The sequence below is a fragment of the Phyllosticta citriasiana genome (genome assembly GCF_038021145.1).
Source record: "Phyllosticta citriasiana strain CBS 120426 chromosome Unknown IWZ02scaffold_2, whole genome shotgun sequence".
Lineage (NCBI taxonomy): Eukaryota > Fungi > Ascomycota > Dothideomycetes > Botryosphaeriales > Phyllostictaceae > Phyllosticta > Phyllosticta citriasiana.
Genome location: NW_027117279.1, coordinates 780,257 through 804,435, shown reverse-complemented (window position 1 = coordinate 804,435; position 24,179 = coordinate 780,257). Strand labels below are relative to the sequence as shown.

At 53.4% G+C, this 24,179-nt stretch overlaps 10 protein-coding genes and 1 non-coding gene across 11 annotated transcripts; 6 read left to right on the top strand and 5 right to left on the bottom strand.

Moving 5' to 3' along the window:
* The first annotated feature begins 662 nt into the window (after positions 1-662).
* IWZ02DRAFT_441712 (putative aflatoxin biosynthesis ketoreductase nor-1) lies at positions 663-1,933 on the top strand. The gene is made up of 3 exons (XM_066766930.1): positions 663-876; positions 937-1,462; positions 1,515-1,933. Exons 1-3 carry the CDS (start codon positions 834-836, stop codon positions 1,684-1,686), a joined length of 741 nt encoding a protein of 246 aa, XP_066626009.1. The 5' UTR covers positions 663-833; the 3' UTR covers positions 1,687-1,933.
* IWZ02DRAFT_t23 lies at positions 1,854-1,961 on the top strand. Its single transcript has one exon. It is a non-coding gene; the product is annotated as a tRNA-Lys (tRNA).
* Positions 1,962-2,248: 287 nt separating this feature from the next.
* Positions 2,249-4,249, bottom strand: IWZ02DRAFT_126127 (putative isoamyl alcohol oxidase). The gene is made up of 3 exons (XM_066761551.1): positions 4,224-4,249; positions 3,629-3,829; positions 2,249-3,579 (listed from the first exon to the last, which is right to left on the bottom strand). Exons 2-3 carry the CDS (start codon positions 3,805-3,807, stop codon positions 2,331-2,333), a joined length of 1,428 nt encoding a protein of 475 aa, XP_066626008.1. The 5' UTR covers positions 3,808-3,829; positions 4,224-4,249; the 3' UTR covers positions 2,249-2,330.
* Positions 4,250-5,201: 952 nt separating this feature from the next.
* IWZ02DRAFT_126125 (major facilitator superfamily transporter) lies at positions 5,202-7,477 on the top strand. Its single transcript, XM_066761550.1, has 8 exons — positions 5,202-5,531; positions 5,593-5,607; positions 5,696-5,891; positions 5,945-6,164; positions 6,212-6,565; positions 6,618-6,733; positions 6,781-7,038; positions 7,094-7,477. The coding sequence occupies exons 1-8, from the start codon at positions 5,301-5,303 to the stop codon at positions 7,399-7,401; spliced, it is 1,698 nt and encodes a 565-aa protein (XP_066626007.1). The 5' UTR covers positions 5,202-5,300; the 3' UTR covers positions 7,402-7,477.
* Positions 7,478-7,928: 451 nt separating this feature from the next.
* IWZ02DRAFT_429867 (serine hydrolase FSH) lies at positions 7,929-8,831 on the bottom strand (the record flags this gene model as incomplete). Its single annotated transcript, XM_066766017.1, has 2 exons — positions 7,929-8,695; positions 8,762-8,831. 2 exons carry the CDS (start codon positions 8,829-8,831, stop codon positions 7,929-7,931), a joined length of 837 nt encoding a protein of 278 aa, XP_066626006.1.
* A 2,757-nt stretch (positions 8,832-11,588) lies between these two features.
* IWZ02DRAFT_126028 (uncharacterized protein) lies at positions 11,589-13,499 on the top strand. The gene is made up of 4 exons (XM_066761548.1): positions 11,589-11,855; positions 11,905-12,048; positions 12,134-12,980; positions 13,056-13,499. Exons 1-4 carry the CDS (start codon positions 11,746-11,748, stop codon positions 13,266-13,268), a joined length of 1,314 nt encoding a protein of 437 aa, XP_066626005.1. The 5' UTR covers positions 11,589-11,745; the 3' UTR covers positions 13,269-13,499.
* A 418-nt stretch (positions 13,500-13,917) lies between these two features.
* On the bottom strand, positions 13,918-15,948 carry IWZ02DRAFT_126012 (general substrate transporter). The gene is made up of 3 exons (XM_066761547.1): positions 15,682-15,948; positions 14,952-15,629; positions 13,918-14,898 (listed from the first exon to the last, which is right to left on the bottom strand). The coding sequence occupies exons 1-3, from the start codon at positions 15,836-15,838 to the stop codon at positions 14,186-14,188; spliced, it is 1,548 nt and encodes a 515-aa protein (XP_066626004.1). The 5' UTR covers positions 15,839-15,948; the 3' UTR covers positions 13,918-14,185.
* A 734-nt stretch (positions 15,949-16,682) lies between these two features.
* On the top strand, positions 16,683-17,525 carry IWZ02DRAFT_125999 (uncharacterized protein). Its single transcript, XM_066761546.1, has one exon. It carries the CDS (start codon positions 16,865-16,867, stop codon positions 17,423-17,425), a length of 561 nt encoding a protein of 186 aa, XP_066626003.1. The 5' UTR covers positions 16,683-16,864; the 3' UTR covers positions 17,426-17,525.
* IWZ02DRAFT_511228 (S-adenosyl-L-methionine-dependent methyltransferase) lies at positions 17,525-19,471 on the bottom strand (the record flags this gene model as incomplete). The annotated part of the gene is made up of 5 exons (XM_066770524.1): positions 17,525-18,364; positions 18,418-18,878; positions 18,934-19,060; positions 19,115-19,238; positions 19,286-19,471. 5 exons carry the CDS (start codon positions 19,469-19,471, stop codon positions 18,012-18,014), a joined length of 1,251 nt encoding a protein of 416 aa, XP_066626002.1. The 3' UTR covers positions 17,525-18,011.
* Positions 19,472-19,660: 189 nt separating this feature from the next.
* IWZ02DRAFT_126038 (S-adenosyl-L-methionine-dependent methyltransferase) lies at positions 19,661-21,348 on the top strand. The gene is made up of 8 exons (XM_066761549.1): positions 19,661-19,903; positions 19,971-20,011; positions 20,065-20,192; positions 20,241-20,345; positions 20,392-20,435; positions 20,487-20,524; positions 20,579-21,139; positions 21,233-21,348. The coding sequence occupies exons 1-8, from the start codon at positions 19,850-19,852 to the stop codon at positions 21,279-21,281; spliced, it is 1,020 nt and encodes a 339-aa protein (XP_066626001.1). The 5' UTR covers positions 19,661-19,849; the 3' UTR covers positions 21,282-21,348.
* Positions 21,349-21,554: 206 nt separating this feature from the next.
* IWZ02DRAFT_496469 (uncharacterized protein) lies at positions 21,555-23,522 on the bottom strand (the record flags this gene model as incomplete). The annotated part of the gene is made up of 4 exons (XM_066770169.1): positions 21,555-22,080; positions 22,192-22,766; positions 22,856-22,957; positions 23,079-23,522. The coding sequence occupies 4 exons, from the start codon at positions 23,520-23,522 to the stop codon at positions 21,963-21,965; spliced, it is 1,239 nt and encodes a 412-aa protein (XP_066626000.1). The 3' UTR covers positions 21,555-21,962.
* Positions 23,523-24,179: the final 657 nt, after the last annotated feature.

Below are 24,179 nucleotides of genomic sequence, written 5' to 3'. Positions count from 1 at the left end.
TACTTGAACGGAAATTGCCCGCCTTCTCCATGGAACAGTTCGTAGTAGATCTCGACATGGTAGGTAAGTGCGGCTAGCCTGGGACCAGGAAATTTCGCAATAGGACTAAAATAGAGCCGCCATAGACTCAGAATGATACAGTAAAGCACGCATCCAGCTCCACAAATGATGAAGGCGTTGAAAGGGTCAGAAAGTATTGCAATATCGGTAATCATTTTGATTGCGAGTCTGCCTGATACTGAAATCGGAAAAGGTCAGAAACACAGTTCACAACTTTCTCATAAACTTCTGAGGAAATCCCCCAGGAAGAAATGTCCTGAGCCAAGACAAGCTCCTCAGCTTCGCTTACCTGCAGAACCCTCTGGCAATTGCCTGATAGTGTTCTGCAGGTAGTACGCGGTGATTGGTGTGCATGTCTTGGCTTGGAGGCCCTGGCAGATCATGGCACTCGCGTGGCACCGAACAAGAAAGCAATTCTGACGACAGACCAACCCCAGATGCACGAAACCGTGTTCTTGAGGCTGAGCATTCCCCGGCCCGCTGGTTGCCTTGCCGCTTTCAGCTAGTCACTGAATAATCGGCTGGGCGTGTTGGCCCCCCTCGTCCAGGGAACAAAGAAAATGACGTCCTGGGCGCATAATGGCGGCCGGGTGCAGTTTCGTCCGGTTTTTTGTAGTTTTTACCAATCAAAAGGATGATGGTTTCAGATCGCGATTTGAACTATAAGAGATTGGTGAATGCTGCGAGTGGATGAGGTTCTGATCAACCGACGTTAAAGACTTCGACAATCCAAAAGCTGCAACTAACGCCAAAACCTCATTCCTCTGTCCAAAATGTCAGCAAACACTGTCTACTTGATCACTGGTGCCAACAGAGGTATTTTCCTACTCTGACCCATTTTTGCAAAGTCGAATCGGAACTGATGATGCAGCGCAGGTATTGGAAAAGGCCTAACCGCGACCTACCTTGCTCGCGACAACACCACCGTCATTGCTGCCGTTCGCAATGTCGCTTCGGCCGATTCTCTGAACGACCTTCCCAAGGGACAGGGGAGCAGCCTTGTCGTGGTTCCTCTCGACAGCAGTGACGAGCAGGGCCCCGCAAAGGCCGTGCAGCTCCTGCTCAGCAAAGGCATCAATCACATTGATGTGGTCATCGCCAACGCGGGCATCTCTGACGACTCCTCTCCAATTGCGACACTCTCCGGCAGCGTCATCAAGCAGCACGTTGCCGTCAACGCATACGGACCCTTGTTCCTCTTCCAGGCCGTCCTCCCTCTCCTCAACCAGTCGAAGAACCCGAAGTTCGTGGCGCTTGGTTCCCCCATTGGCTCTATTGGCAACATGGAGAGCCGTCCCTTCCAGATGTCTGCCTACGGAATCTCCAAGGCGGTGCTTCACTACATTCTCCGCAAGATCCACTTCGAGCATGCCAACATTTCCTCGTTCCCTGTCGACCCTGGGTAAGCTCCGCATAAATTTTGGCCTCTGATGCATCTTCTAATGAGTGAAAAGCTTCGTCCAGACCGACATGGGCAATGCCGGAGCCGCCATGTTCGGCCTCAAGGAGGCCACCACTACAATCGAGGACTCGGTGAACTACGTTGTTTCCACCATCGACGGTGCCACCAAGGACAAGACTTCCGGCCGCTTCCCAACCATCGAGGGCGGAGAGTTCGCTTGGTAAGCTCTCAGATATCTGCGGAAGTGATTCCAGGTCAGGTCTCTTGTCTCGCCAAATTGGAAGGGCTTCCATGAAGTGGTGAAAATGTACAGAAATGTCAGGTAGCAAATTGGATGTCTTTTTGATTAGTATACAAGCTGTCTTTTTTGTTCCGCTTTCATCAAACAGCCGCCCGGCTAGCTCAATCGGTAGAGCGTGAGACTCTTAGTTCACCAGCTCTTCAAGATGCAGTGATCGAGGACATCTCAAGGCTGCGGGTTCGACCCCCGCGTTGGGCTCAAATCCCGACAAATGTCTTTTTGTTCTGTTGGGTGTGGTGGTGTGGTGTGGTTCGGTTTTGGGGGGCCCGGTGGTGATGAGATTTTTTTGGTGACGCGCACGGACCGTGAACAGATCCGGCCACAAACGAGCCTCTGCATCATTGGCTGGTCGATTCGAGATGGTCAAAAAGGTAATCTGCGGCTCATGAGTTGCGGATGCTGATTGTGTTCTTTGTTGAGGTGTTTGCGCTCGCTGCGTTGCCCCCAAAAACTTCATTCCCACAAACAAGGAGAAACAAAGCATGGCAGCAAAGAAATTAATGCAATTATAGGAATCAAAACGAGCGACAGAGGACCACCGAGTTCAAAAAACACATGTAGAGAGAATTACGACCGACAAAGCCTTCCATCGCTTGAAACCACCCAAGCGTCGCTTCCAACCATTGTTGGACCGTAAAACAGGTCTCTGTTGTCCCACTTCTTTTTAATTCGAAGCAGCTTCTCGTAGTTGACACCGTAAAAGTCCTCTTTCCACGTCTGAAGAGCAAAGTTGGCCTCATTAAGATAGGTACCAGAGCCTGGAGTCACTTCCGTTATTTTCGGTACCACAACTTCGTTGAGTTCGTTTAGTTGTGCGACGTTGGCTTCGCGCGGGGCCGAAAAGTTCCACAGCGTTTGCAAAAGAGAAGTGATGACGGACGAGCGCCACTGCGGGAGCACGGCGTTTGCGGCGACCGCCATCTTGGCGTTTGACTTGATGGCCGAGAAACCGAGATAGGCGTTCGTATTTTCTGCGAGAAATCGCAGGGCTTCGACGACTCCTTCATTGTTTTTTGTGACAGCCTCGCGGGGTATCAGGCGTCCGCCCATAAGACGATCGACGGGGTACACACCTCCCGGCAGGGGGCCAAGATACAAAGAGTAGTGGTCGAGAAAGTTTGAGTAAGAAGTGACGTTGAGCGAGTAAGCGACCTTCAGCCGATCCAAGTTATCCGTGAATGGCTTCAGTAGATTCCGGGTCTGGTCCTCCGTTGCACCCGGATAGGTCAGGGGCTGAATGAGGAACAAGTTGGCGGATAGTAGGTACGTGGCACTGGCCCCTGAATCGACTATCGCCGGGACATGGGCTTGCCATGAGCTGAAAGCCTGCCAGAATGTGTCGTTTGTGATTCCCGAAGAAGTGAAACTCAAGGCAGCACCGCCAAACCTGCGATCTTTGTAGGCGCGAACCGTCATGGAGACAACGACTCCGAAAGCGCCAGGACTGCCGCCGCTGAGAGCCCAGTAGAGGTCTTTGTTCTCTTTTGGCGTTGCAGTGATACGTCTCCCATCGGCAGTGACGACCTCCCATTCCAAGACTTGGTCTGCTCCCATACCGAAGCTGCTGGTCAGAATACTGTGGCCGCCACCTTGTGTGAATCCGCCGACAAGTCCAACTGAAGGACAACTACCACCAACGACAACGAGCCCATTTGCTTTGGCAACTGGATACACGTCGGCTCCACGGACACCAGCGGCCATCTTCAGAGCAGGTCCGTTGTAGTAACTGCTCTTGTATTTTTTGATTACTTGAGTCGACTTCATGTTTGAGGTCCACAGGCTGAGGGCGCCATTTCCTACACTTTTCCCAAGAAAACTGGAAAGAATCAGCTCACAATACGCAGATGTCCTGGAACATTCCATACTCATGGCCAGTGTTCTTCACAAAGAAGCGAATGTTCATCTTTTGCGCAAATTTGACGCCAGCTGCAATGTCGTCTGCGGAAGAAACGTCAATCGAGTAGTCTGGATAATTTCCCAGCTCGCATGGTTGCTCTCGAGGCGTGAATGGATCACAGCTCCCGTTCTGGAACCAGGGCATCATGACGCTTGTGCTTGAAGTCTCGCTTGGATATGTTAGACAGCTTTCTCGGATCAGGGGGCGGTCTGCGTACTGCACGAGAGGAAACGCCCATTGCTCCTTCAAGTAATCGCAGTCCTCCTGGTTGTAAAATGGGTCATGACAGACATGTGCGAGAGGAATATTGGAGATCAATTTTCCGCCAACAGTCTTGTTGAGTTGTGCCCAGTCTTTCACACTTGGCCAGCACTCATCTCCAGGCATGCAGCGACATGCTGACTTTGGGTCTTTGGGGGGTATGGCAATCGAAAAATGGAGGTTGAATAGGAGCAACGCAAAAGCCACCCAAGGCAAACAGATGGTACGAATCATGATAGAAATGAAGACAAAGTGATCTCTGCTAACTTCAACGAAAGGTGCAGAACGTTTAACTCACTTACCACCATTGTCTTGCACATATTTAAGCCATTCTTCTTCTCGATGTGGAGTTTGATCGAATTCGCCCCTGGCCCCATGACAACCGCCAAAACTCGAGCGTTTGCCATCTCAGTCAGGTACTCCACACAGCCATACCAACATTGTCCTCGTGTTGATTTCGATATCTCAGCTAAGCTCCTTCGGACCTGAGACCTGAGTGGCTATGTCGTCGCTGTCTTGAGCCAAATGGCGTCCATAACATGAAGCGCCGAATTTCAAGAGTCAGAAGATTTGCATTTCAATCAGTACTCATCTCCGAAGCCACCTCCGTCGATATTAAATTGTTTCAGTGTCTTTGGTTGAAGAACCGAGGTCGAAATCGACCTCGGACTGTTGGAGTAAGCAGCTTTGAGTTTTTCATGGGTATTGAAGGAAGATCGAGAACCATCACTGTGGAATGACAGCTTTCCTCTCATGAGAAGAAATTCGAAGGGATTGTGACACGTCAGGCTGGCTCAAGTCTTTCGAAGAGGTGATCCTTCTTTGTCGCAGTTGAGCGCAAGGAGCCTCTCTCTCCGCGATGTCCCAATTCCAGCATAGCCACGGTTTGCACTCTGCCTTGGATTCAGCCATTACTCTGGTCGCCACTTGAAAAAAGTCTGGATCATTCAAAGGCTCGGTAAATCGATGTGCGCCTTCCACCTTGCTTTCTTTTTTGATTGTGCACAGGAGTCTCTAGGCAACTCTGCTCTTCTGCTCCTTGTGTCGGGTGCTTGCATTGTTGTTGTTGGGGGTGGCAAAGCACAACATGCAAGTATCCTTTGTGTGTCGAGCCAAGGCCTCTCGATCGCTCGATTCGACACTGTCGGAACGTGGCTGGGGAATGCATCGGTCCAGATCAAAGCTTGTCGGGAGCAGACATATTTCGTCGCACAAAGAGAAAGGTCGAGCCCAAAGCGAAGACCCCGTCTAAGCTTGCTCCTAACGTCAATCAAAAAATACAAAGATGAAGGACTTCGATCGAGGGTTCCAGTGAACTATTCGTACTCACCAGCACTCCCAATTGCTTTCCCCAACATTCAGCTTTCCTCTCGACCATCATGTCCGCAACCGTGTCTGCCAAAGGCTCCGACTATTCCATCAAGCCAGTGCATGATGACGCAGAGCCGGACTTCGATGCGCCAAAAGTGCCGACTTCGAATTCGATCGACGAAGCGATCAGTCCACTTGAGAAAGACGAGATTTCAGCTCTCAGCCTCGACACGCAGAGCTATCCAAATGGATTCTCTTTGGCGATGATCCTCTGCGCGTTGCTGCTGAGCATGTTCCTCGTAAGTGGCATAAGCACGACGCCGTATTTTCAAGCCTCACCGCTGACGCCGAACAACACAGGTCGCACTAGACATGGTAACTTGACCCCCAAGCCTCAACACCGAGGCAAAAATTTTGTTTTTTTGTTTTTTTGCTCCAGGCTGACCTGACCGGTACGGCAAAGACCATTGTGGCTACAGCGATCCCAAAGATCACTGATCAGTTTCATCGCCTCGATCATGTTGGGTGGTACGGCTCCGCATTTTTTCTGACGTTGGCCGTATTCCAGTCGTCATGGGGCAAGGCTTACAAGTATCTTCCTTTGAAACTTACGTTTTTTACGGCTGTGATACTTTTCGAGGCCGGCAGTGTCATGTGCGGTAAGTACTTGGAGCAAAAAGTTGCCCAGCAGAGTCAGCTAAGAAGAATTCAGGAGCTGCCCCCAACAGTACTGTCCTCATTGTCGGTCGTGCTCTGACTGGTGTCGGCGGCGCTGGCATCACTGGAGGCTGCTATATTATTATTGCCTACTCTTCACCTCCCGAAAAGACGCCTGCGTATGTCGGTCTTATCGGTGCGGTCTTTAGCTTGGCCAGTGTCGCCGGGCCACTTTTGGGCGGCGCCTTTGCCGAAAAAGTCTCCTGGCGTTGGTGGTATGTCACCTTGTCCATTTGTCGTTGCAACGGCTCACACTGTAAAGCTTTTACATCAATCTTCCCATCGGAGGCGTTGCGCTTGTTCTTCTGCTGCTCTTTTTCCGCACTCCGAGTACCGCGAAGCCGGTTCAGGCGACATGGAAGGAGATCTTGCTCCAAATGGACCCGGCTGGCACCATGGCCATCCTTTCCGGCTTGATTTGCTACATACTCGCCCTTCAATGGGGCGGTATCAGCAAATCATGGAATTCGAGAGACGTTATTGGCACTCTCGTTGGCTGGGTCGTCCTGACGATCGTGTTTGCTGTCCTTGAATGGTGGCAGAAGGAAAGGTCGCTCGTGATTCCTCGCATCCTGCGCTCTCGGGTCGTTCTCGTGTGCAGCCTGTTCATATTCTTGTGTGTAAACTGCTATTTTACCAAGCTTGAGGCTTTTACTGACGTCCCTTAGCATGAACGCGGCCAATTTCCTCATGATTTACTACTTACCGATATATTTCCAAGCCATCGATGGGGCCTCGCCCGCCATGAGTGGCATTCGGAATCTCCCACTTATTCTCTCTTCGTGTAAGACGATCGATCCCATTCTTGGAATGTCCGCTGACGTTAAACAGCAATCGCGACTTTGGTTAGCAGTTACGGCATCCGCTACGTGAAGTTCTTTCAAATACCCCTGACAGTCGGCACCATCTTCCTCACAGTGGGCGCCGGCCTTTTGTACACGCTTGGTCTGGATGCCTCGCCAGCAAAGTACATCGGCTACCAAATTGTCTTCGGAATAGGAGTGGGTACGTGCATCCAAGTCCCAATCATCGCAGCGCAAGCCTTCTCCGCAGTGGAGGATATTCCAGCGGTAACGGCCACGGTCCTTTGTAAGTGTAGTACACTCAAGACGTGTCTGTCTCTTTTTCTGACATCACCGACAAGTCTTCCAACTCGTCAGCGGTGCGCTCTCCGTATCTGCAGCCGAAAGCATCTTCGCCAATCGGCTTCTTGCCGCACTACACAGTTACGTCCCGGATCTCAATCCGGAGGCAATTATGGAGACAGGGGCCACGCAGCTGCGCAACATCTTCGACGGTCAGACGCTGTTGGGAATCCTGAGGTCCTACATGAAAGGGCTTGAGGCGGCCTGGGCTATGGGTACTGCTCTTGCTGGAGTGGCGTTCGTCATCTCCCTTGCGGCTCCTGCGAAACGCTTGCCGAATTCGGTTGGCATGGGCGCTGCTGCGTAATCCTTTTGCTGCGAATTTGGCGACCACTACTCGAGAAATAGCTTGATCCACTTAAAATTGACTTGTGCTTTTGATAGTTGTTCGCAATATTCTTGTGACTTGTCATTGGTGTTTGAATAAGGCCTCCAACATTCAGTGACGCGAGAACCAGCCAACCGTCATCTTGATCTTTTCTGGGAGATACAGGGAGCCCTCGACGGATCTAGCTGCGTCGAGATCGGGAACGTTGGTCCACTTAAGATGCAGGACGACACGGAGCGTTTGCTGATCCAGCGACGTGAAGATTGGGGGTGTTCCATCACTGCGGAAGAACACTTTGCGAGAAATTCCAATCTTTGAAAAACAAAAGAACGAGAGGTGTGCAAGTCGACCGACCTGCTGCTCTCATGATTTTGCACACAGAGGAGTGCCAGGTGGACTGGACAGTTGCAGATTGTCATAAGTCAAAGCAGGCGGCTGGTGTTGGGGGTTTGAAGATGCATTGATCCAGTGTCAAAACAAGATGGTCCAAGAATCCAGGCCCCAACTCAATGAGTTAAGGCGACAATCGCCTCGATCAAATCGCACATGTCCTCGCCAATCTCCTTTGGAATCTCATGCTCCCCATGGTGCTCAAACAGCGTACAAGATCCCACAGCGCACAGTGCCACCAGATCCAGTGAGTGGTTCCTCCATTTGTCCCTCCTCCCGATAACGTGCACGGTAGGGATGTCGATGCGGATCAAGTCGACAGTGGGATGAAACATTTGGTAAAAAGCTTCCCTCGAAGGCTTTGAGAAACCGTCATTCAGGCTTGCCAGGACCTGCTGCTTCTTCCTCTTCATCTTCAGTTCCGCCAGTCTTTCTTCGCCCCGGAGATAAACCGGATCGGTGATGAGATACTGCGGTACCTCATCTGGGCAGCCAGGTCGAACAGGGGCGCGTGAGGGAGATCCAAAATAGGCCCTCGTGTCGATTCCAGCGGATAGTGAGTGCGAGAATGGAATTGGCGAGCAAATGAAAACGGCGAATTCAAAGGGAGGCGGTATCCCTGTGAGCTTGTGGTGCAGCAGGATCGAAGCGGCCAAGGCACCGCCTTGACTAAAGCCCATCACACCATGGAAGGGCCCCTTTTCGCGAATGACTTCAAGGACGTACTCGTGCGCTTTGGCCACTTTGGCAGTCGTTGGTGTGTCGTACCAGCAGCTATATGGGCCTGTAAAGATCCCCGACACTCCAGGGGCGGGCTCGCACTCGAATCGACCTTCGAGGAAGGTGAACTCATAATCAGAAGGTAGTAACCGGCGGAAAGGTGCTGCAATTCATGAAATTGTCAAACGGTGGGACTGAATGTGGGGTGATAGGGTTTGAGGCGATCTACCCGTCTGTAAAGCAAATATCTCCGCATTGACCCCCATGCCATGCAAGCAAAGAATTTTGATGGACTTCATTTTCGCAGGAAGTGTGTCGAATGTGGACTTTGGATGGAAATGGAAAGGATTCTCATGGATACTTATCTGGACTCTAGCTGGCCGTGTCAGCCTGACGAGTCTCCGGAAATGAAGACACATCTCAAGGCTCCCTTCACAAAACCTGCCGCTCGCCACAACACCCTCATCCTCGATGCTCCCTTCGTCCGGATGATGTGATGGTTTCTCTCGAAAATGATTTCCCACCCAATGGAGCAGCCCAAGCAGGTGCCAAGCTCATGTACACACGGGCCGCTGCAGAAAGTCTCTTCCCGGCAGTGTTGCAAGACTGAAATCGATATCTGCCAGCCAAAACTTCAAAACATGCGGCTGCATGGAAACTTCCGTTGGCGAGAATTTGGTTGAGTCGACGGAGCTCTCCACGTTCAGCGAGAACACGTTCAGGCGGGCTGCGTTGTGTATGCCTTGCGTTACCTTTCCAGTTGTCTAGATGTGGTCCAGAGGTTTCGTGGCTTTTCAATCCGTAGAGTTTTCGTCTCGAGCAGCAGTTTTGTAGAATCTCACGTTGGTGGTCTAGATTTCTGGACGTTGTGTGTTACTCTTCAAAGCCTCAGGTCCACGCGTTGTTCTTGGGTTGCCGTTCTAGACCCGGAAAATTTTGAGATCTGACAAGGCTGATGGTCGTGGCTGCACATTTCAGAGATCTCGAAGCTCCCTCCCCCTTGGCATGTTGCACACGTAGCATAGTTCTGACTTGTGTACCGACGCGATAGAGGCAAAAGATGGAGCGATCCGGGCCGCTCTCTCCAGCGACTTACAGCTCTGGCCCTTCTTTCATTGCATCGTCTGAGGCAATTGCTCAACGGAGTGGCGACTCTGCCTGGTGTGGAGGAGTATGTATGACAGTACAGCCCCAAGAGCAGAGCACCTGAAGGCGAAATCTGAAGGATGCCTGGCGAGTTGGACTTGTTGGACGCAACGACGGCGAGGGTTTCGGTCAGTCCAGCCTGCATGCACAGCCCCAAAAGCAAACAAGTGAATCAAATAGCGAGCTGAATCGAATGTTCATCAGAATCGGTCGAGAGTGTCGTTATTGTGGCGTCTGTGGCGTCAGGGTAAGGTACGCGCTCGGACCTGCCGCGTGGAAGCGAGCCCCCATCGCAAGACCCACAAAACAACACTGCAAAACAGAGTGCAAAAAAAACGTACAATAGTCGGGATTCGCTGCTAGTCACCCACGCAGCTACTAATCGACCGCAAGGTAGCTAATCTATGGAAGAGCGGACGGGGTTCCGAGCTTTCTACCTGCTATGGTCGTACGTGCTAGTTAAGGAAGAAAAACCAATTTATGAAGACCAAAACCCCGCAGGATCGTGAACAAGGAATGACCTCTCCACACAGCTGTTTCTTCAAAATTCGGCGGGTTTGGACGCACTCTGATCACTGTTCAAGTCCAAAATTTCAAGGTCCGGAGTTTCTGGTGCCGGTCTGAATACCTACTCCACCATGCCAAGTCATGCCCTACACCAGGACAGTCTCGCGCATGCTTTGGATCACCAACTTCAGAAAGTCATTTGTTCTTGAAGACGCAGTTGACACGGAGTGATATACTCCGCAGCAACTACAGATGTCTTTGCATCAAACGAATCCCCACTGCGCTACAACGGTGTTAGTTTTTCCACCTTCTGAGCGTGTTCGATCAACTGTTCTGGACGTTTGGGTGAGCAGGAGTATCCTAGAAGTCGAGATTCGAATCAGCCGCTAATCACAGGCCAGGTTTATTGAATTTGTTCGATTCGATGCATGAACCCTAAGTGTAAAAATAGCTTTGATCGGGACTCTTCGACCTCCTTGTTGAGAGCACAGCAAAATTTGGGCCTCAAAAAGCTGCCCTGCATTTCCAATCGCACCTCGAGATGCATTCAGTCTTCGACCCGGCCAGATCTGCACCTTGACTCAACGTCGTCTCCCGTCGAGTTGGCCATCAAAACCATTTCCAGGTTTCCATCGCAAAGCACATGAAAGTGGCGCGCAAAGGGACAACAGCGAATCCGATGATGAAAATGATCAACAGACTACGACGAAGACGGCTTTACTGTAAAGGGGGATAATGTCCTTTTTCGCCATGCGCAAGCGCTACACCATGAGAAAAAAAGACACTTACCTTTGGCTGGATTTCGTGCTGGACCAAGGCAGCGTCATACGCGTTCTCGGGCAGGCAGGGAGACGACATGGGTGATGATGAAATGGTCGTCTTAGCATATCCCTTGCCTTGCAGGTACTAGGCTGCACGTCAACCCCACGTACCGCACCGCGCGCATCATCTCGCACGACCTGACGACGGCGACGATGACGACCGGCAGAACGCTTAAGTCGCTACGAATGCGCGGAGACGGGCTGACAAAACAGAGAGGCCATGAGACAAACATGGGCGCGTGCAGCGCTGCAAAGGACCGTCGGCATCGACGACGTCTTTGCCTGGCTTTGAGCGATCGGGCCAGCCCGATTGGGAAGCGCAGCCGCCGAGGGTCTCACGACAGGGACGTTGGACAAGTGCAGGTGGATGGGTGGGCGGGTGGTTCCGGTTGACATCCCATGATGATAAAAGGCCATGATCCATGCCATCACGCGCGGAGCCGGGGCGAGGCGTCGAGCACTAGAGGTCCAAAAAGGGCTTTGTCGATTCCTGAGGTGCTGAGTGCAACCGGTCTGTGTCGACGCCGCCGCGGGCACGCATTCCCCGCCGCTTGGTTTGTGCAAGTGCTGCCGATCTCCAGGCGCGCGAACAACGCCCGTCTCATGTGCCACCCGCATCAAGCGCAACAAGTCGGCTCTGGCTACTGATTGCTACTACCGTCGTCGCTGGGACGTCACACAGCTTTCCTTGTTGTTAAACTAGCGGGGGGGAAACGATTTATTGGGCCTTCATTCACTCATGACTATATATCACTGCACACCCCCGAGCCTCCTAGATCCTGAAAAACAAATGCTCTTTATGCGTAGTGTGCTAGCCGAGGAAATGGTCAAGTCAAACTTGCAAATCATGTAAGGGCTCTTGTTTGCTTCCAAATTTCTTCCAGTTGACCACGTCCAGACTAGACTCTCCCACAGTAGTCCTGAGCCAACAGGACGGCGAGAGACAAAAGGCCAGTGTGAGCGGTCATGTCGTTCTCCACGTCCGCCATGGACTCTCCATCAACGCGGTCAAAATCACTTTCGAAGGTCTGCGGAAAGTCGCGTACGCGCTACCCATCCCCCCCCCCCCCCCCCCCCCAAGTTCCACTCCCGCGACGCCAATCCATGCCAGACTAACCTCAAACCAGATGGATGACATATTCAATGACTCCTGCATACGTCCACCAGCGAGAGCGACTGATTCTGCTCCAACAAACTCTGTTCGAGACGTCCAAGGGCAGGCTTCCGGGCACAAGATTCAAATCGGGGACTTACCAATGGCCATTTTCCTTCCCACTTGACCCCAACGCGCTGCCGGAGACGATTGAAAGACTGCCAGACTCCTACGTCAAATACAATGTCAGCGCAACAGTATACACGGGGATCTTGTCCAAAGACCAGCACTGCAAGGAGCACATCCGCATCATCAAGACGCCGCCGCTGCCGGGGCCGGACCTGAACTTTTTGCCGCAGCAGATCCACCAGGACGTGTGGGCCGAGAAGCTGAGCTACACCATCTCGCTGCACAACCCCTACACGTACATTGGCTCGGCCATCCCCATCGACTTTCGCCTCACGCCGCTGCAGCGCGGCCTGCAGATTGGCAAGATCCGGCTCGACCTCGTCGAAGAGGTACTGCTCATCGTCTACAAGGATGGCGAGCCGTGGCAGAATCACAGCACGAGAAAGTCCGTCTTGACGACGACGACGAAAGCGGAGCCCAATGTCGTTGAGAAGAGGAGGAACGCGGCGGTGCGGGAAGTCAATGAGGATTCGTCTGCTGAGTCGGCAGAGGAAGACAGTGCGGCCGAGGAGGCAGGCAGCACCAACGCGCCCGTCGTGCTCGAGGACGAAGCTCTCAGCTTCCGCGTCGAGCTGCCAGTGCCTAGCACACCGTACATCACGGTGCAAGACATTGACAGCGAGCGCATCAAGTCGCGCCACCTGCTCTACATTACCGTCGAGCTGATCAACGCCGACAAGCACTCCAGCGAGGTAAGCCACCAACACTACCACCGCGTAGTCAACACCTCTGCATCCAAACCTAGGCGACTGACCGAATGAATCCAGATGACGATGAAATTCCGCCCCAAACTCTTCCTACCGCCCCCCAGCGTCGCGAACGCCTCGTCCTCATCCCCATCGCTGCTTTGCGGCAGCGACCTGTGGGACCAAATCACGCCGCCGAGCTACGGGCAGCACGTCTTCGACTGCCTGTGGAGCGACAGCTTGATTGACGAGCCGCCGCCCCCGCCACCGCCCGACCTCGTCGAGGTCAATTAGCTGACTGAGAGAGGAGTTCCGACGCTCGCGTGTTTTGGGTGGTGGTGGCGAGAGAAGAAGAGGAAGCGGGGGAGATGGGATGCTGGCGAAGCGTAATGATGATGACGATGACGACGACGTTGATGATAGCGTGCGAGAACGAACGAAAAAAGCAAGATGATTTTTGATCGACAGAAGACGCAACTTGGCCTTTGCAATTGGTGGAAGTGAAGCGAGAAAAAAACGTGAGCAGTGATTTGGCTGTGGTGCTCGTTGTGCTGGAGTTTCCTTCGCCGTTTGTTGCTTCTTGAACCCATCCCAACTCCGCTCGCCCTCCATCTCTTTTCTCTTCTTTGTTCTCTCTCATCCCTTCCTTCTCTGCGCGCAAAAAGAAAACTACGACTCAACAGCATTTTGATACGGCACACTTTTCGCGTCATCTTTCGGATTCCTTCTCGGTTCGGTTGTCTTACAACATGCAGGATGGCGAAAGAAATTGTGACGTACAGCGGTCGGCTTACAAAGTTGGGACATAGATTACACGATGCAGGAGGCGCACAGAGGCGAAGATGGATATTTGCCTTTTTCTATTTGCTTATACATACATATGTAGCTGATCTTGTGACCGTACGAAAGCGGCGGCCATCATAATAACTAATGGACCAATGCGGTCGTTGGTGGTGTATATAATCTCTTCATGCCTATTTGTGTGGTGAGTCTAAAATGCAGTCTAAATCTATGAGTCCCCATATTCTTGACCATGCCCGCTCTTTTGCCAGAAAGAATGCACGCGAAGTCTTCAGGTTGCGCCAATTCGCCTGGTGGTATCCATCGCAAATGCGCAAACAAATCAGTCTATTAAACTTTTCTTTTCCCAATAAACAAAACGACAATGTGACGGATTATTCGTCGCAGCAGCTCTTGAGCTCCACTCTGAGCTACTCACCCGCCGGCGGCGCCTCCTTCTGCGGCCGCCACTTCGCGCTCGTAATGGGGTTGACCTTGAGCGTGTACATAGTATCAATCTCCTCGAGAGAGCGACCCTGGCTTTCCATGACGAAAAAGAAGACGATGAAGATGAGGGCAAAGCAGCAGCCGGCAAAGATGAGGCCGTAAAAGTAGTCAATCGCGTCCGTGATGAAGCGGGTGAAGAAGCTAATGAGAAAGTTAAAGAGCCAGTTGGACGCTGTGGCCAGGGCCATGCACTTAGCCCGGTACGCGCTGGGGTACAGCTCAGCGACGACGGCCCACGACAGCGGTCCCCACGTTGTCGCGAACGCCGCCAGGAACAGGCACGCAAAGACGATCATGATGTTGCCTGCCGTCGGCGTCGATTGCGGGTCGTCGTGGTTCAGCAGGTACTGCCCAACGAACGAAAATACCATGAAGCACATGAACATCCAGGCCGCGCCGACCATGAGCGAGATGCGGCGGCCGCACTTTTGGGCCACGTAGATGCCGCCAAAGGTGCAAAAGACGTTGACAGAGCCCAGAATGACTTGGGTTTCGAACGAATTTTGCAGGCCGGTCGCGGAGAAGATGGTCGTGCCGTAGTAGAAGTAGTAGTTGGCACCCGTGAGTTGAGAGCCAGCCTGGATAACGACACCCAAAGCTGTGCGGTAGAGCATACGCGGTGCAGTAAATATTTCGTCTGATTTTCAAATGTGAGCCTGGGACCTAGTGATGGAATTCGAGGCAACTTACACCACGGGTGTCCGGAAGAAGAGTTGGCCTTGTCCTCATCGAGCTTCTGTTGAATCTCTTTGATTTCGGCTTCGATCACAGGGTCATACGGCTCCAGGTTGGCCAATCTGGCCATTGTTTGCCTCGCTTCGTCCGGACGGCCGGCACGGTATGCGTAGCGTGGTGACTCGGGAAGGAACAAAATACCCACGCCCAGAATCAGTGCAAAGGCGAAGGAAAGGCCGCCCGTGATTCTCCAGGAGCCGCTGTCAGACCGCGTCTCGGTTCCAAAATTGACGATTTCGGCAAACCAAATGCCGAGGGTGACGAAGAGCTGATACAGCGCAATGAGCGGACCGCGGATGGCCGGTGGCGCGCTTTCAGACTGATACATGGGCACCGTCACGGAGATGGCGCCAATGCCCATACCGTCGACCAACCGGCCGACGGCAAATTGAGCCCAGTGCGTCGTGGACGCAACTTCGATAATGCTGCCGACAATGGCGACAAAAGCACAGAGGGAAATGGTCAGGCGGCGACCAAGGACGTCGGCGACTTTGCCGGCAACCAGACAGCCGACCAAGCAACCAATGCTGAACAAGCCGACAATGGCACCTTGACGAGATGCGCTGAACGTGTGTGACCCATCGGCTTGCGGTTCACCGAATCGCCTCTTGTAGTTTTCCATTTCCAGAAAGCCTGATGAACCAATCAGCGTTTTGCTGCATATTCAGTAGGTCATGGATCATACCAGAGATCTGACCAGACTGGTAGCCAAACATGAAGCCACCCGTCGACGCGACTACACTGAGGAAGACGGCCAGAGCAGACAAGCCTCCATTACGGGTGCTGTGCTTCTCCTGGCCTGAGAGGCTGGGGCTGACGGTTTGGGGTTGCTGTTCAGCCATGATGATTGCCTGGCAAGGAAATTTGGCAAGTCCAAAAGATCAAGATGTGAGGACAACAAGTGTCAAAGATTTATGTCGCAGGCTGGGAGAGGGTACCTGGTCCGTCCGCCGTGGACCCAGGGCCAGGGACAACAAGGTGGGTCGAGGCCATTGGATGCCGACAAAGGCAAGAAAAGTCTGCAAAGAGGAGAAAAAACTCTGAAGAAGACTCTCTTCGCACATGGTGAAGATCGTTGGGCCCGGGGAGCAGAGGTGCAGGCGGAAGAATCGTGAAGGGAAAGCCGCCGGCCGGCGGCCGACAACTGGCCGGTGCGGTCGAGGGTTGTCCGGGCTTTCGTGGAGTCTTCTCCGCCGTCGGTCCACTGGAGTCTGGTGGTCTCCGCTCGGGAGATCGCTTCAGGGCTCTTTTCTTGTCAAAGCGTCCGTCGACCGACGTCCGTCTCTTGACTGCGCGGTTGCGTTGCCGTTGAGGGTAATCGAAGCGCAAATGGTCATGATACGGACCTCTAAAACGGAAGACCGGCCCTCGCTATCAGCATGTTCGCCGCCAGCTTTCGTCACTTTGATGCTTTTTTATAGATCATGTCGCGTCGTGTTTCGGCTGTTGTGTAACCAAAGGCCCAAAGAAAATTTGTCCTCCCCTGCGTCGACAGCTACGTAACCTGCACATCAACTTTCCATATTCGTTTTCCTCGCACCTCGCCCAACGACGCACGGCGCTCTCGACACCTCAGTCGAGCTCACTCAGCTCGATATCCGTACAGCCGCTGCAATGCGCGGCTCCCGTGCCTCACCTCACTCCTCCAACGTCTCGCTCTCTACCCAGACGCCACGCCACGCCGCGCCACTCCCCCGCTCACTTGAGTGCGTACACAGACAGCCTGGCAGATGGCCACATGCTGAGTTCGAGATGCCCTGCGGCGACGGAAGCAGGTCCGCCCGGCTCACATCACACCCACGGATTAAAGGGTGCTGAGAGGCGTCCCGTCGCCGCGCCGGTCAGCCAACCAAGCATAGCAACCGCCGATGGCGATCGAGTGGGAGCGACGTGGGTGGTCAACAGCAGCGAGTGCGCTGAGGTCTTGGTTGCACGCGTGGCAATGGAAGAAGGCCAGCCGGAGTGAAACCACGCGAATGAAATGCAAAGATGTATACGGGACGGGTGCGACATCATGTGTGCTCGCCACACCACGAAGAAATTGGGGGGCGCGTATGACACGAGCACAGCGAAGGCATTCAATGTGGACCAGAATATGGCGACACAACCCAGTCTCCCGCAACCCTCTTCTCAAGAATCGGCGATACCACTCCGACTCCGACCAGCGACCAGCAGCATCAGGAGCACCTCGACACTCGCAGTCAGTTAAGCTCAGAATACGTTGCTCGCCAAGCGACTCGGTCCAAGGAGCACCCTTCAACGGCCCTCTGCTGCCAGCGCAGCATCCGCACACGGCGCGACGTCACAGATGCCATGTTCGGCAATCTTTAGGCAACCTGCCTGGCTGTCCCGGTCTGGACTCTCTGCCTGGTCTAGACAGACTTCCCGCGCCCCCCGTCCGCGGGTCTACCTTATGCGGGGATACGTAGCAGGGGTGGGCAGGGATGGCTGGTCTCTGGGCCAGATACTGGTCGATTGGGATGTGTGCTGCGCTATAGGCTGCGCTGCAGTAGCGCTGCGTGGCGTATGGAAAGAGGTGCTGAAGAATTATGTAGGCGCATTGGGGGATCTGCGGAGCGTTGTTTTGGATTGCTCACTCGGAGCTTTTGCGTGAGGTAAGTCTGTGGGATGCTCACTGTGCGTGGCCAAGTCAAAGTGCGGGAGAGGAGTTGTGATTCCTTTCATTGTTTCCTGCTTGATGAAGCAATCCGGGTTTCCAACTTCCTACCTGAGGTAAGTGCAGGACGAATCTTTTCTGTCAAACGTGCTCTTGAGACAGTTCGTGGCCCTTGAAACCCCCCCTTTTTCTTTTTGAAAATGGGCCAATTAAATCTAGTGATAATTTACTGGGACAGGAAATTAAAAGCGCTTCCAGAGCCAATGCCATCTATCCACGCTCCAAAAGGTGGACAGAAGCAACTGTACATGTCGGCTGACTGCAACTGAAAGACCAGCTTTTGCTCTTTTGGGCGATCCTACTCGTGGCAAGCAGGCCAATTCGTTATGATCAACTTTTTACTGGTACCTGCATCCGGCAGACTGACGTCTCGTGCGTGCATCATCGGCTTTCTTGCACTCAATCACGGCCACTTCGGTGTTGGAGCTCCTCCAAAACTTGACCACTTCGAGGCCTGACAAGTCGGCGAGCGCGTGCCAGTCCTTTTCAGTGCGCTCTTTGGCGCCAAGGCCCATCATGCAAAGATCGGTCTGAGCGGGAAGAGTCGTTGGCGGTGACGGCATTATTTGGTCGGTAATGAGGATGCGCGCATGCGGCGACGTCATGGCGTCGCAGAGATGGGAGAGAATTTGAGCATTGTACTTGTCGCTCCAGTCGTGCATGACGCGCCGCACGTAGTAGATGAGAGCCCCTGGCCAAAGTCAGCTTGGAAAGTTCCAGAAAAACGGCCGAAATCTTCGTTACCCTTTGACGGCTGGGGATCAAAGAAATTATGCGGCACCAGCTTCATGCCCCTGAGCTCGGGGATGTCTTTTTGCCTTGCATCTTCGATCACTTCTGCTCGGTCTTGCAGGACCATTCTTTGTGCAGGAACATCTGGACACTCCTCTCGGATTCGCATCAAAGCTTGACCTCTACCACCGCCAACATCAACAACGAGTGGTGCATCGGCATCCACGTGGTGAGCATTTTCGAGCACGTACTTAAAGGGGAACATGCCAGTCACGGGAAGGACCGAATCCAGAGTCATCATGCTGGTGTTGAAGTCCTCGAGGCGCTCGCCGTCGATAATATCCCAAAAGTTCTTACCCTCGTGTCCCCAGCCGAAGCCATGGGGAGATTGTGTAGGCTCAATGGGCTCCTTTCTGCCGTACTTTCGAAAGTATTCTGAGAAGCGCGTGTATGGGACCATTCCCTCATCGAACCTGGATGACGTCAGAAGATGTTGGAATGTCTGGAGAGGTACCAGGATCTCTCTACATTATTTGGAAAAAGATGCCTTGAGGATCTTTATTGCGGTAGATTTTTGAAAACTTGGTGTGAGCGACATGGTCAGCTCCGACCTGCTGAAGCATTCCGGTAGCGACAAGCATCCACGCCATGCGGCCTGCAGATCATGCTGTTAACTTTAGATCAGCGTGTGGAGTAGGGGTCATCATACGCAGCAGCGGCTCCTCGGCGTCAACCTTTTCAGCCAGCTCGGCGTACGAGATGCCGCAGTCATCAGGAATGCAGTCAAGGGCGCGCCAGTCCATCAGGACGCGGAGAGCGCCCATTTCGGCCATCTGCACGGGGTCAATTGGCATCAAGACAAAGGGCAAGGAAAGCTGACCGAGACGGCGTATTCAAAGGCAGTCTCCCGAGGCTCCTTGACATGGTTGATGATTTGCTTGGCAAGGCGAATGAGGTTGTTGCGGCTGTGAACGTCACAGTGGGAAAGGGAGGCGTAGGCGTCGACGGCAGCAGTTAGATTGGCGGCCAGCGAGCGAAGCTCGTGCTGGTGGTCGGCCGGTTCCATGGTGTTGGTAACTTCTCGACATGTTCGGCGGAGGCCTGTCGTCGAGCTTTAACGATGGACAGACTGCGGGGAGATGCCAGCCGCAGCTGAGATGTCGCAGCGGCGATTGGGTGCTCTGGCATTGGAGCAGCAGGGAAGATGGTGATGGCGAGGGACGGGAAGAGGTGTTGAGGTCAAGGAGGACGGAGTTGGGTGCGTGCGTATTGTGCGCAGCAGCGGATGCAGGGACCGGGGCCCCGCGACACATAGCTTCTGACTCTGACGCTAACTTTACTGACGGCAGAAGACTTCCATGATGGGATTATAACAAGACCGCCTCGGCATGTCGCAGCGCTCCGTGTCCAGTCGTCCACCCATCGCCCATCACAGCCGTCCGCCATGGCTGATGTTGATACCGCTACCCTCGACGCGACGTTGCCCATAGAGCCCGATGTAAGCTTTCGGGCCCTGCATCTCGAGTGCCACTGGAACGCTGATCTGACACGACCCTTTCCCATAGTCGCATTCTGATGGCACGGACGAAGCCTATGCCGAATCAAGGCACGTCTGCACTCCATCCCTTGACTACCCAGCGACTGACTGTGTCCATCTAGCGCATCGAGCATGCTCACCTCCATTGCGTCCGAGATTCGAAGAGGCCGTGAAGAAAATGGTCGAATATACCCGGCATATGGCAGCCACGAATATGGTTGCCCAATCGACGAAGGGGAGCTCGATCGCTGTAAGTGAAGAAATTCTCTTTCAAAGAACCACATTAACCCAATTGTAGTGGACATGCAACATCACAAGTACACGATGCTGCTAGGGGATAAACTTTTCCTTGCTCCGATAGGTGATAGTCCGCAGAAAATACTAGACATTGGCACAGGAACGGGTGCGTCCAAACCCTGCATGCCGAAGCAAAACACTAATCGCCTCAGGAATTTGGGCTATCGACATGGCTGAACAATTTCCTTCCGCCGAGGTTTGAAAATTCCCAACGCAGCTCATTTGAATGCGAACTGACATTGTGCAGGTTATTGGGACTGACATTGCGCCGGTGCAACCAACATGGTAAGTCGTCAGCCACGCAAAAGCCTATCCCGCGCCTCTGACCAACGCCACCAGGACTCCTCCAAACTGCTATTTTGAAGTCGACGACTGCGAGATGGACTGGCAGTTTCGCAAAAACAGCTTCGATTTTATTCACAGCCGCGACTGCTACCTCTCGGTGCGCAACTGGCCGCGCTTCGTGCAGCAGGCCTACGACCACCTCAAGGAAGGCGGTCACCTCGAGCTCTGCTGCGTGTGGGCAGTACCCCAATGCGACGACGGCACGCTGGACGAGATGTCCGGTTACGTCGAACTGTGCCAGACGTTTATGGAAATCGGCGACTCCATCGGGGCGGATGCGCACGCGCCGCGGCGGTTCAAGGAGCACATGCGCAATGCTGGCTTCGTGGACGTACAAGAAACGGTAGTCAAGGTGCCGACGAGCGAGTGGCCCAAAGACAAGAGACTGAAAAAGATTGGAGCGATGGAGCGGATGAACCTGTTAGAAGGGGGCGAGGCATTTCTACTGCGAGGCTTTACGAAAGAGTTTGGGAGGAGCAGAGCGGAGATGGAAATTATGCTCATGAGGATGCGCAAAGAGTTGATGGCCAATAAATTTCATAGCTACGTGTCCTTGTATGTCACTACTCCTCTACCCCCCAACCCCCTTTGTCATCACTTCAGCCCTTCTCCGCGCGCTTCGGGAATCGTTGCCAACTGACTTTGCAGCTTCGTTGTCCATGGCCGCAAACCCGAACGCAAACGACCGAACAGCTAACGACTCGATGTCTCAGTTTGTTTTCCGTCATTTATTTTGGATCGATTTTCAGCGACTCATACCATAGTAAGGAGCAAGGAACATTCCCTGGCGGATCTCGTGTACTACGTCTCATACTTCGACGATGTTTGGATCAGCAGCAGCGGTGTTTACGGTGTCCGTCAAAAGCGACGCTCGCTACAACGAAAATGGAGCGCGAGGAAGCTTGCGCACAATTCAGCATCTCTCCCAAAAATTGAATTTCGAGGCGGGGACTGGACCATTGTAGACGGTCCGATCCGACGCCATCACATCTCTTTCTCACATGCACCGAAAAGTAACTGCCACATTCGTCCAGTCAGCTCTCGCGGAAAGACGGAACTGACTTATCAACCTGACTGAATGGATCTGCGCTCTGCGCTCTTGTGTAACCACACATTTTCTGGCCTTCGACTCTAAACTCGGTTAGCACCACGCCACGATATCACCAACAGGCGATTCCGATCCTTCAGGCGTTGCGGCCCGGTCCGCGCAGACAGTGCGGACCTTGTACGACAATTGCCTGGTTGGTCAATCACTGAATAGGATTTCAGCCCCCAGACATCTCTTGGCTTTCTAACTGAAAATCTGGCACAAGTGTCGCGTGTGAAGAGGACCTTTGTTCTTGCGGACTACGCGGCATGCTCCAATACAAACTCCATCCTACTGCTTCTCTTTCCTTCGCTTCGCGTCCTGTTCCTCCTCTTTTTCTTCCATCTCGAATGGTCCTTCGTGTGAGAACGGCCTCTTCCTATCCGTCGGTAGCGGCGTCGTCGGTAACCTGTTGAACACAGTGTCAATTCCAATCCAACCTCCGAGAGAGAAGCAGTCTGCAAGGTATTATCCAAAGCCCCACAACCCGGCGCAACAATAAAGAGAGAGAAGTACTTACTCTACTCTGCCTTCAGTCCCGTCGCCAAATTGACTCAGCTCCGCAACCTCGTTGCCTCCCGCTTCGACAAACACTGCTCCCGGCTCCCCTTGCTTGTATGACGGCGACTCCATGATGTCCGCGAGCCCTGGATAGCCGCCGCTTCTCCAAGTGCCCTCGCCATCCGACCACAAGCCGCCAGAAATCACAGAGTCGATGCCGCGGCCGGGTACGACGCCAGACCCCGGGGTACGCGGCGACATGGTGCCGCCACCGGGCGAATTGGCCGGCATTGAGTCGGCGAGCGCAGCCGCCTCCACTGCTTCTTTGAGCCGTCTGTCCTTGTCGCGGCGCTGCTTGCGACGTCGAAGGAGGAAGAAGATGAGGGTGAGGAGCGATGTGAGGCCGGCTATGCTGCCGACGACGGTGCCGGCGATGGCGCCGCCGGACAGGGATGACGAGTTGTTGGCGTCGGTTGCTGCGGTGGACGAGTTGAGAGGGACCGTGGCGGAGGTGGGAAGAGGCTCCCCGGGGGCTAGGGCAAGCGTCGCTACTCCCGCAAGAGAGGATTGGAATGCGAGTTGGTTGGTGTTTGTCTGTTGAAGATGTTAGTCCTCTTTCGGTCGTCTTTGGGAAGAGACGATCTGACAAGAAACGCAAGACACGGGGGAAGAGAGAGACTCACAGGATTGATGACACCGACCATGGAATAGCTCTGGCAGTATCCCGGTGCGGCATCGTAATACCACAGCGGCTCGACACGGTTGATGCGAAGGACGAACTCGGGCTGTTCATGACGAAAGGCAGGTTAATGGTCTTTCAACACAACGACTCCCAGTGATACTGCTGCCTTGCAGCAAATTCCTACGCAGTCATCCACCTTCCAGAAGACAAACGGGCCCACGTACCAAATCGCCCGCCACAAAAGGCTTCCAACCACTCCAGAACCCCCGTCCCGTCCTATTCCTCCCAGACAAGCTGTACGGGATGCACGGGTACCCGTACTCGCTGCGCGCCACGCTGTGGTTCCCAGGGTAGAACTGGAAAGCGACAAACTCGCCTACATTTGCCAGAACCGAGTCCGGGTCGAATTTGCCGTTCTCCCTGTTCACGGCGATGGTGTGCGTCGTGCTGCTGCCAGAAGTCGTGACTACGGACACGGCGTTGCCTGCTGCTTGTGACGTTGCTCTGGCGGACGCGTTGGAGGCCACTGTGGTTCCTGAACTGCTGTTTTGCGATGCGGAGGTAGTGGTTGGTGCTGCAGGTGTTGTTGCGCTCTGAGCGTGAGCAACGGAGATGAGACTGATGAGGCTCAGGATGGCCGTCACCGTCGAGACGCGGTGGCGAGCCATTACGCAGGTCTTGGAGACAGAAGCCGTGATGAGTCGTGAGTTGAAGAGTTTGGGATGTGCCAATGCGATGGGTTGGTGGCGAGGTACTCGGTGTTGGAGACAAAGGAAGAGGCTTCGGCGGACAGAAAGGCCTGCGTGGCGTGAAAGGCGTGCGTTAACAAAGAAGATGGCACCAGAACCGGAATTTGGGCGACGAGGTCTTCGCGTCATAAAGTAGACAAAGGGGCTCGGCGGACTGAACTTCAAAGTTGTGAGAGTCAGTGCTTTTGGATACCACTTCCGCCCGCATGATAGTTGAGAAATGAACGAAGATTCGGACTCAGTTTTTGGATTTTGGAAAAGCAGTAACAAGTGAGCTCAAGTTCTTCAGACCTTCCAACATTGCGACTTGAAACAGCCGGGGCCAGTATGTAAGTAAGATGCTGAATGATTCTAGATAAACTTGCAATTATCTCCAAGGTAAGAACGTGCAAAGCCGGCTTATACAGTGACTTAACCATGGCCATGATCAACTGCGAAGACAATTCTGACCTAGGTCTAGAAACAGTGATGCGATTCTGTTCGCGTAGCCTTTGATGCCACCAACTCTTTCGGCAAGAATTAAGAAAGCTACTGGCAATAATGATTCTTCATTGTATTCAACAGGATCTAGCCGAT

Excerpts from the sequence above, each read along its gene's own strand:
- IWZ02DRAFT_126127 (XM_066761551.1), bottom strand. The coding sequence starts at position 3,807 with ATGATGCCCTGGTTCCAGAACGGGAGCTGTGATCCATTCACGCCTCGA. Across the intron at positions 3,580-3,628 it reads GTGAAGAACACTGGCCATGA|TTTTCTTGGGAAAAGTGTAG; the intron begins GTATGGAATGTT and ends GATTCTTTCCAG.
- IWZ02DRAFT_126028 (XM_066761548.1), top strand. The coding sequence starts at position 11,746 with ATGACTATATATCACTGCACACCCCCGAGCCTCCTAGATCCTGAAAAA. Across the intron at positions 12,049-12,133 it reads GAAGGTCTGCGGAAAGTCGC|ATGGATGACATATTCAATGA; the intron begins GTACGCGCTACC and ends ACCTCAAACCAG. Across the intron at positions 12,981-13,055 it reads CCGACAAGCACTCCAGCGAG|ATGACGATGAAATTCCGCCC; the intron begins GTAAGCCACCAA and ends GAATGAATCCAG.
- IWZ02DRAFT_126038 (XM_066761549.1), top strand. The coding sequence starts at position 19,850 with ATGGCTGATGTTGATACCGCTACCCTCGACGCGACGTTGCCCATAGAG. Across the intron at positions 20,193-20,240 it reads CGAAGGGGAGCTCGATCGCT|TGGACATGCAACATCACAAG; the intron begins GTAAGTGAAGAA and ends ACCCAATTGTAG. Across the intron at positions 21,140-21,232 it reads TTTCATAGCTACGTGTCCTT|CTTCGTTGTCCATGGCCGCA; the intron begins GTATGTCACTAC and ends CTGACTTTGCAG.
- IWZ02DRAFT_125999 (XM_066761546.1), top strand. The coding sequence starts at position 16,865 with ATGGCGATCGAGTGGGAGCGACGTGGGTGGTCAACAGCAGCGAGTGCG.
- IWZ02DRAFT_126125 (XM_066761550.1), top strand. The coding sequence starts at position 5,301 with ATGTCCGCAACCGTGTCTGCCAAAGGCTCCGACTATTCCATCAAGCCA. Across the intron at positions 6,165-6,211 it reads AAAGTCTCCTGGCGTTGGTG|CTTTTACATCAATCTTCCCA; the intron begins GTATGTCACCTT and ends CACACTGTAAAG. Across the intron at positions 7,039-7,093 it reads GGTAACGGCCACGGTCCTTT|TCTTCCAACTCGTCAGCGGT; the intron begins GTAAGTGTAGTA and ends ATCACCGACAAG.
- IWZ02DRAFT_126012 (XM_066761547.1), bottom strand. The coding sequence starts at position 15,838 with ATGGCTGAACAGCAACCCCAAACCGTCAGCCCCAGCCTCTCAGGCCAG. Across the intron at positions 15,630-15,681 it reads CCAGTCTGGTCAGATCTCTG|GCTTTCTGGAAATGGAAAAC; the intron begins GTATGATCCATG and ends TTGGTTCATCAG. Across the intron at positions 14,899-14,951 it reads TTCTTCCGGACACCCGTGGT|ACGAAATATTTACTGCACCG; the intron begins GTAAGTTGCCTC and ends TTTGAAAATCAG.
- IWZ02DRAFT_441712 (XM_066766930.1), top strand. The coding sequence starts at position 834 with ATGTCAGCAAACACTGTCTACTTGATCACTGGTGCCAACAGAG. Across the intron at positions 877-936 it reads GATCACTGGTGCCAACAGAG|GTATTGGAAAAGGCCTAACC; the intron begins GTATTTTCCTAC and ends GATGCAGCGCAG. Across the intron at positions 1,463-1,514 it reads TCGTTCCCTGTCGACCCTGG|CTTCGTCCAGACCGACATGG; the intron begins GTAAGCTCCGCA and ends ATGAGTGAAAAG.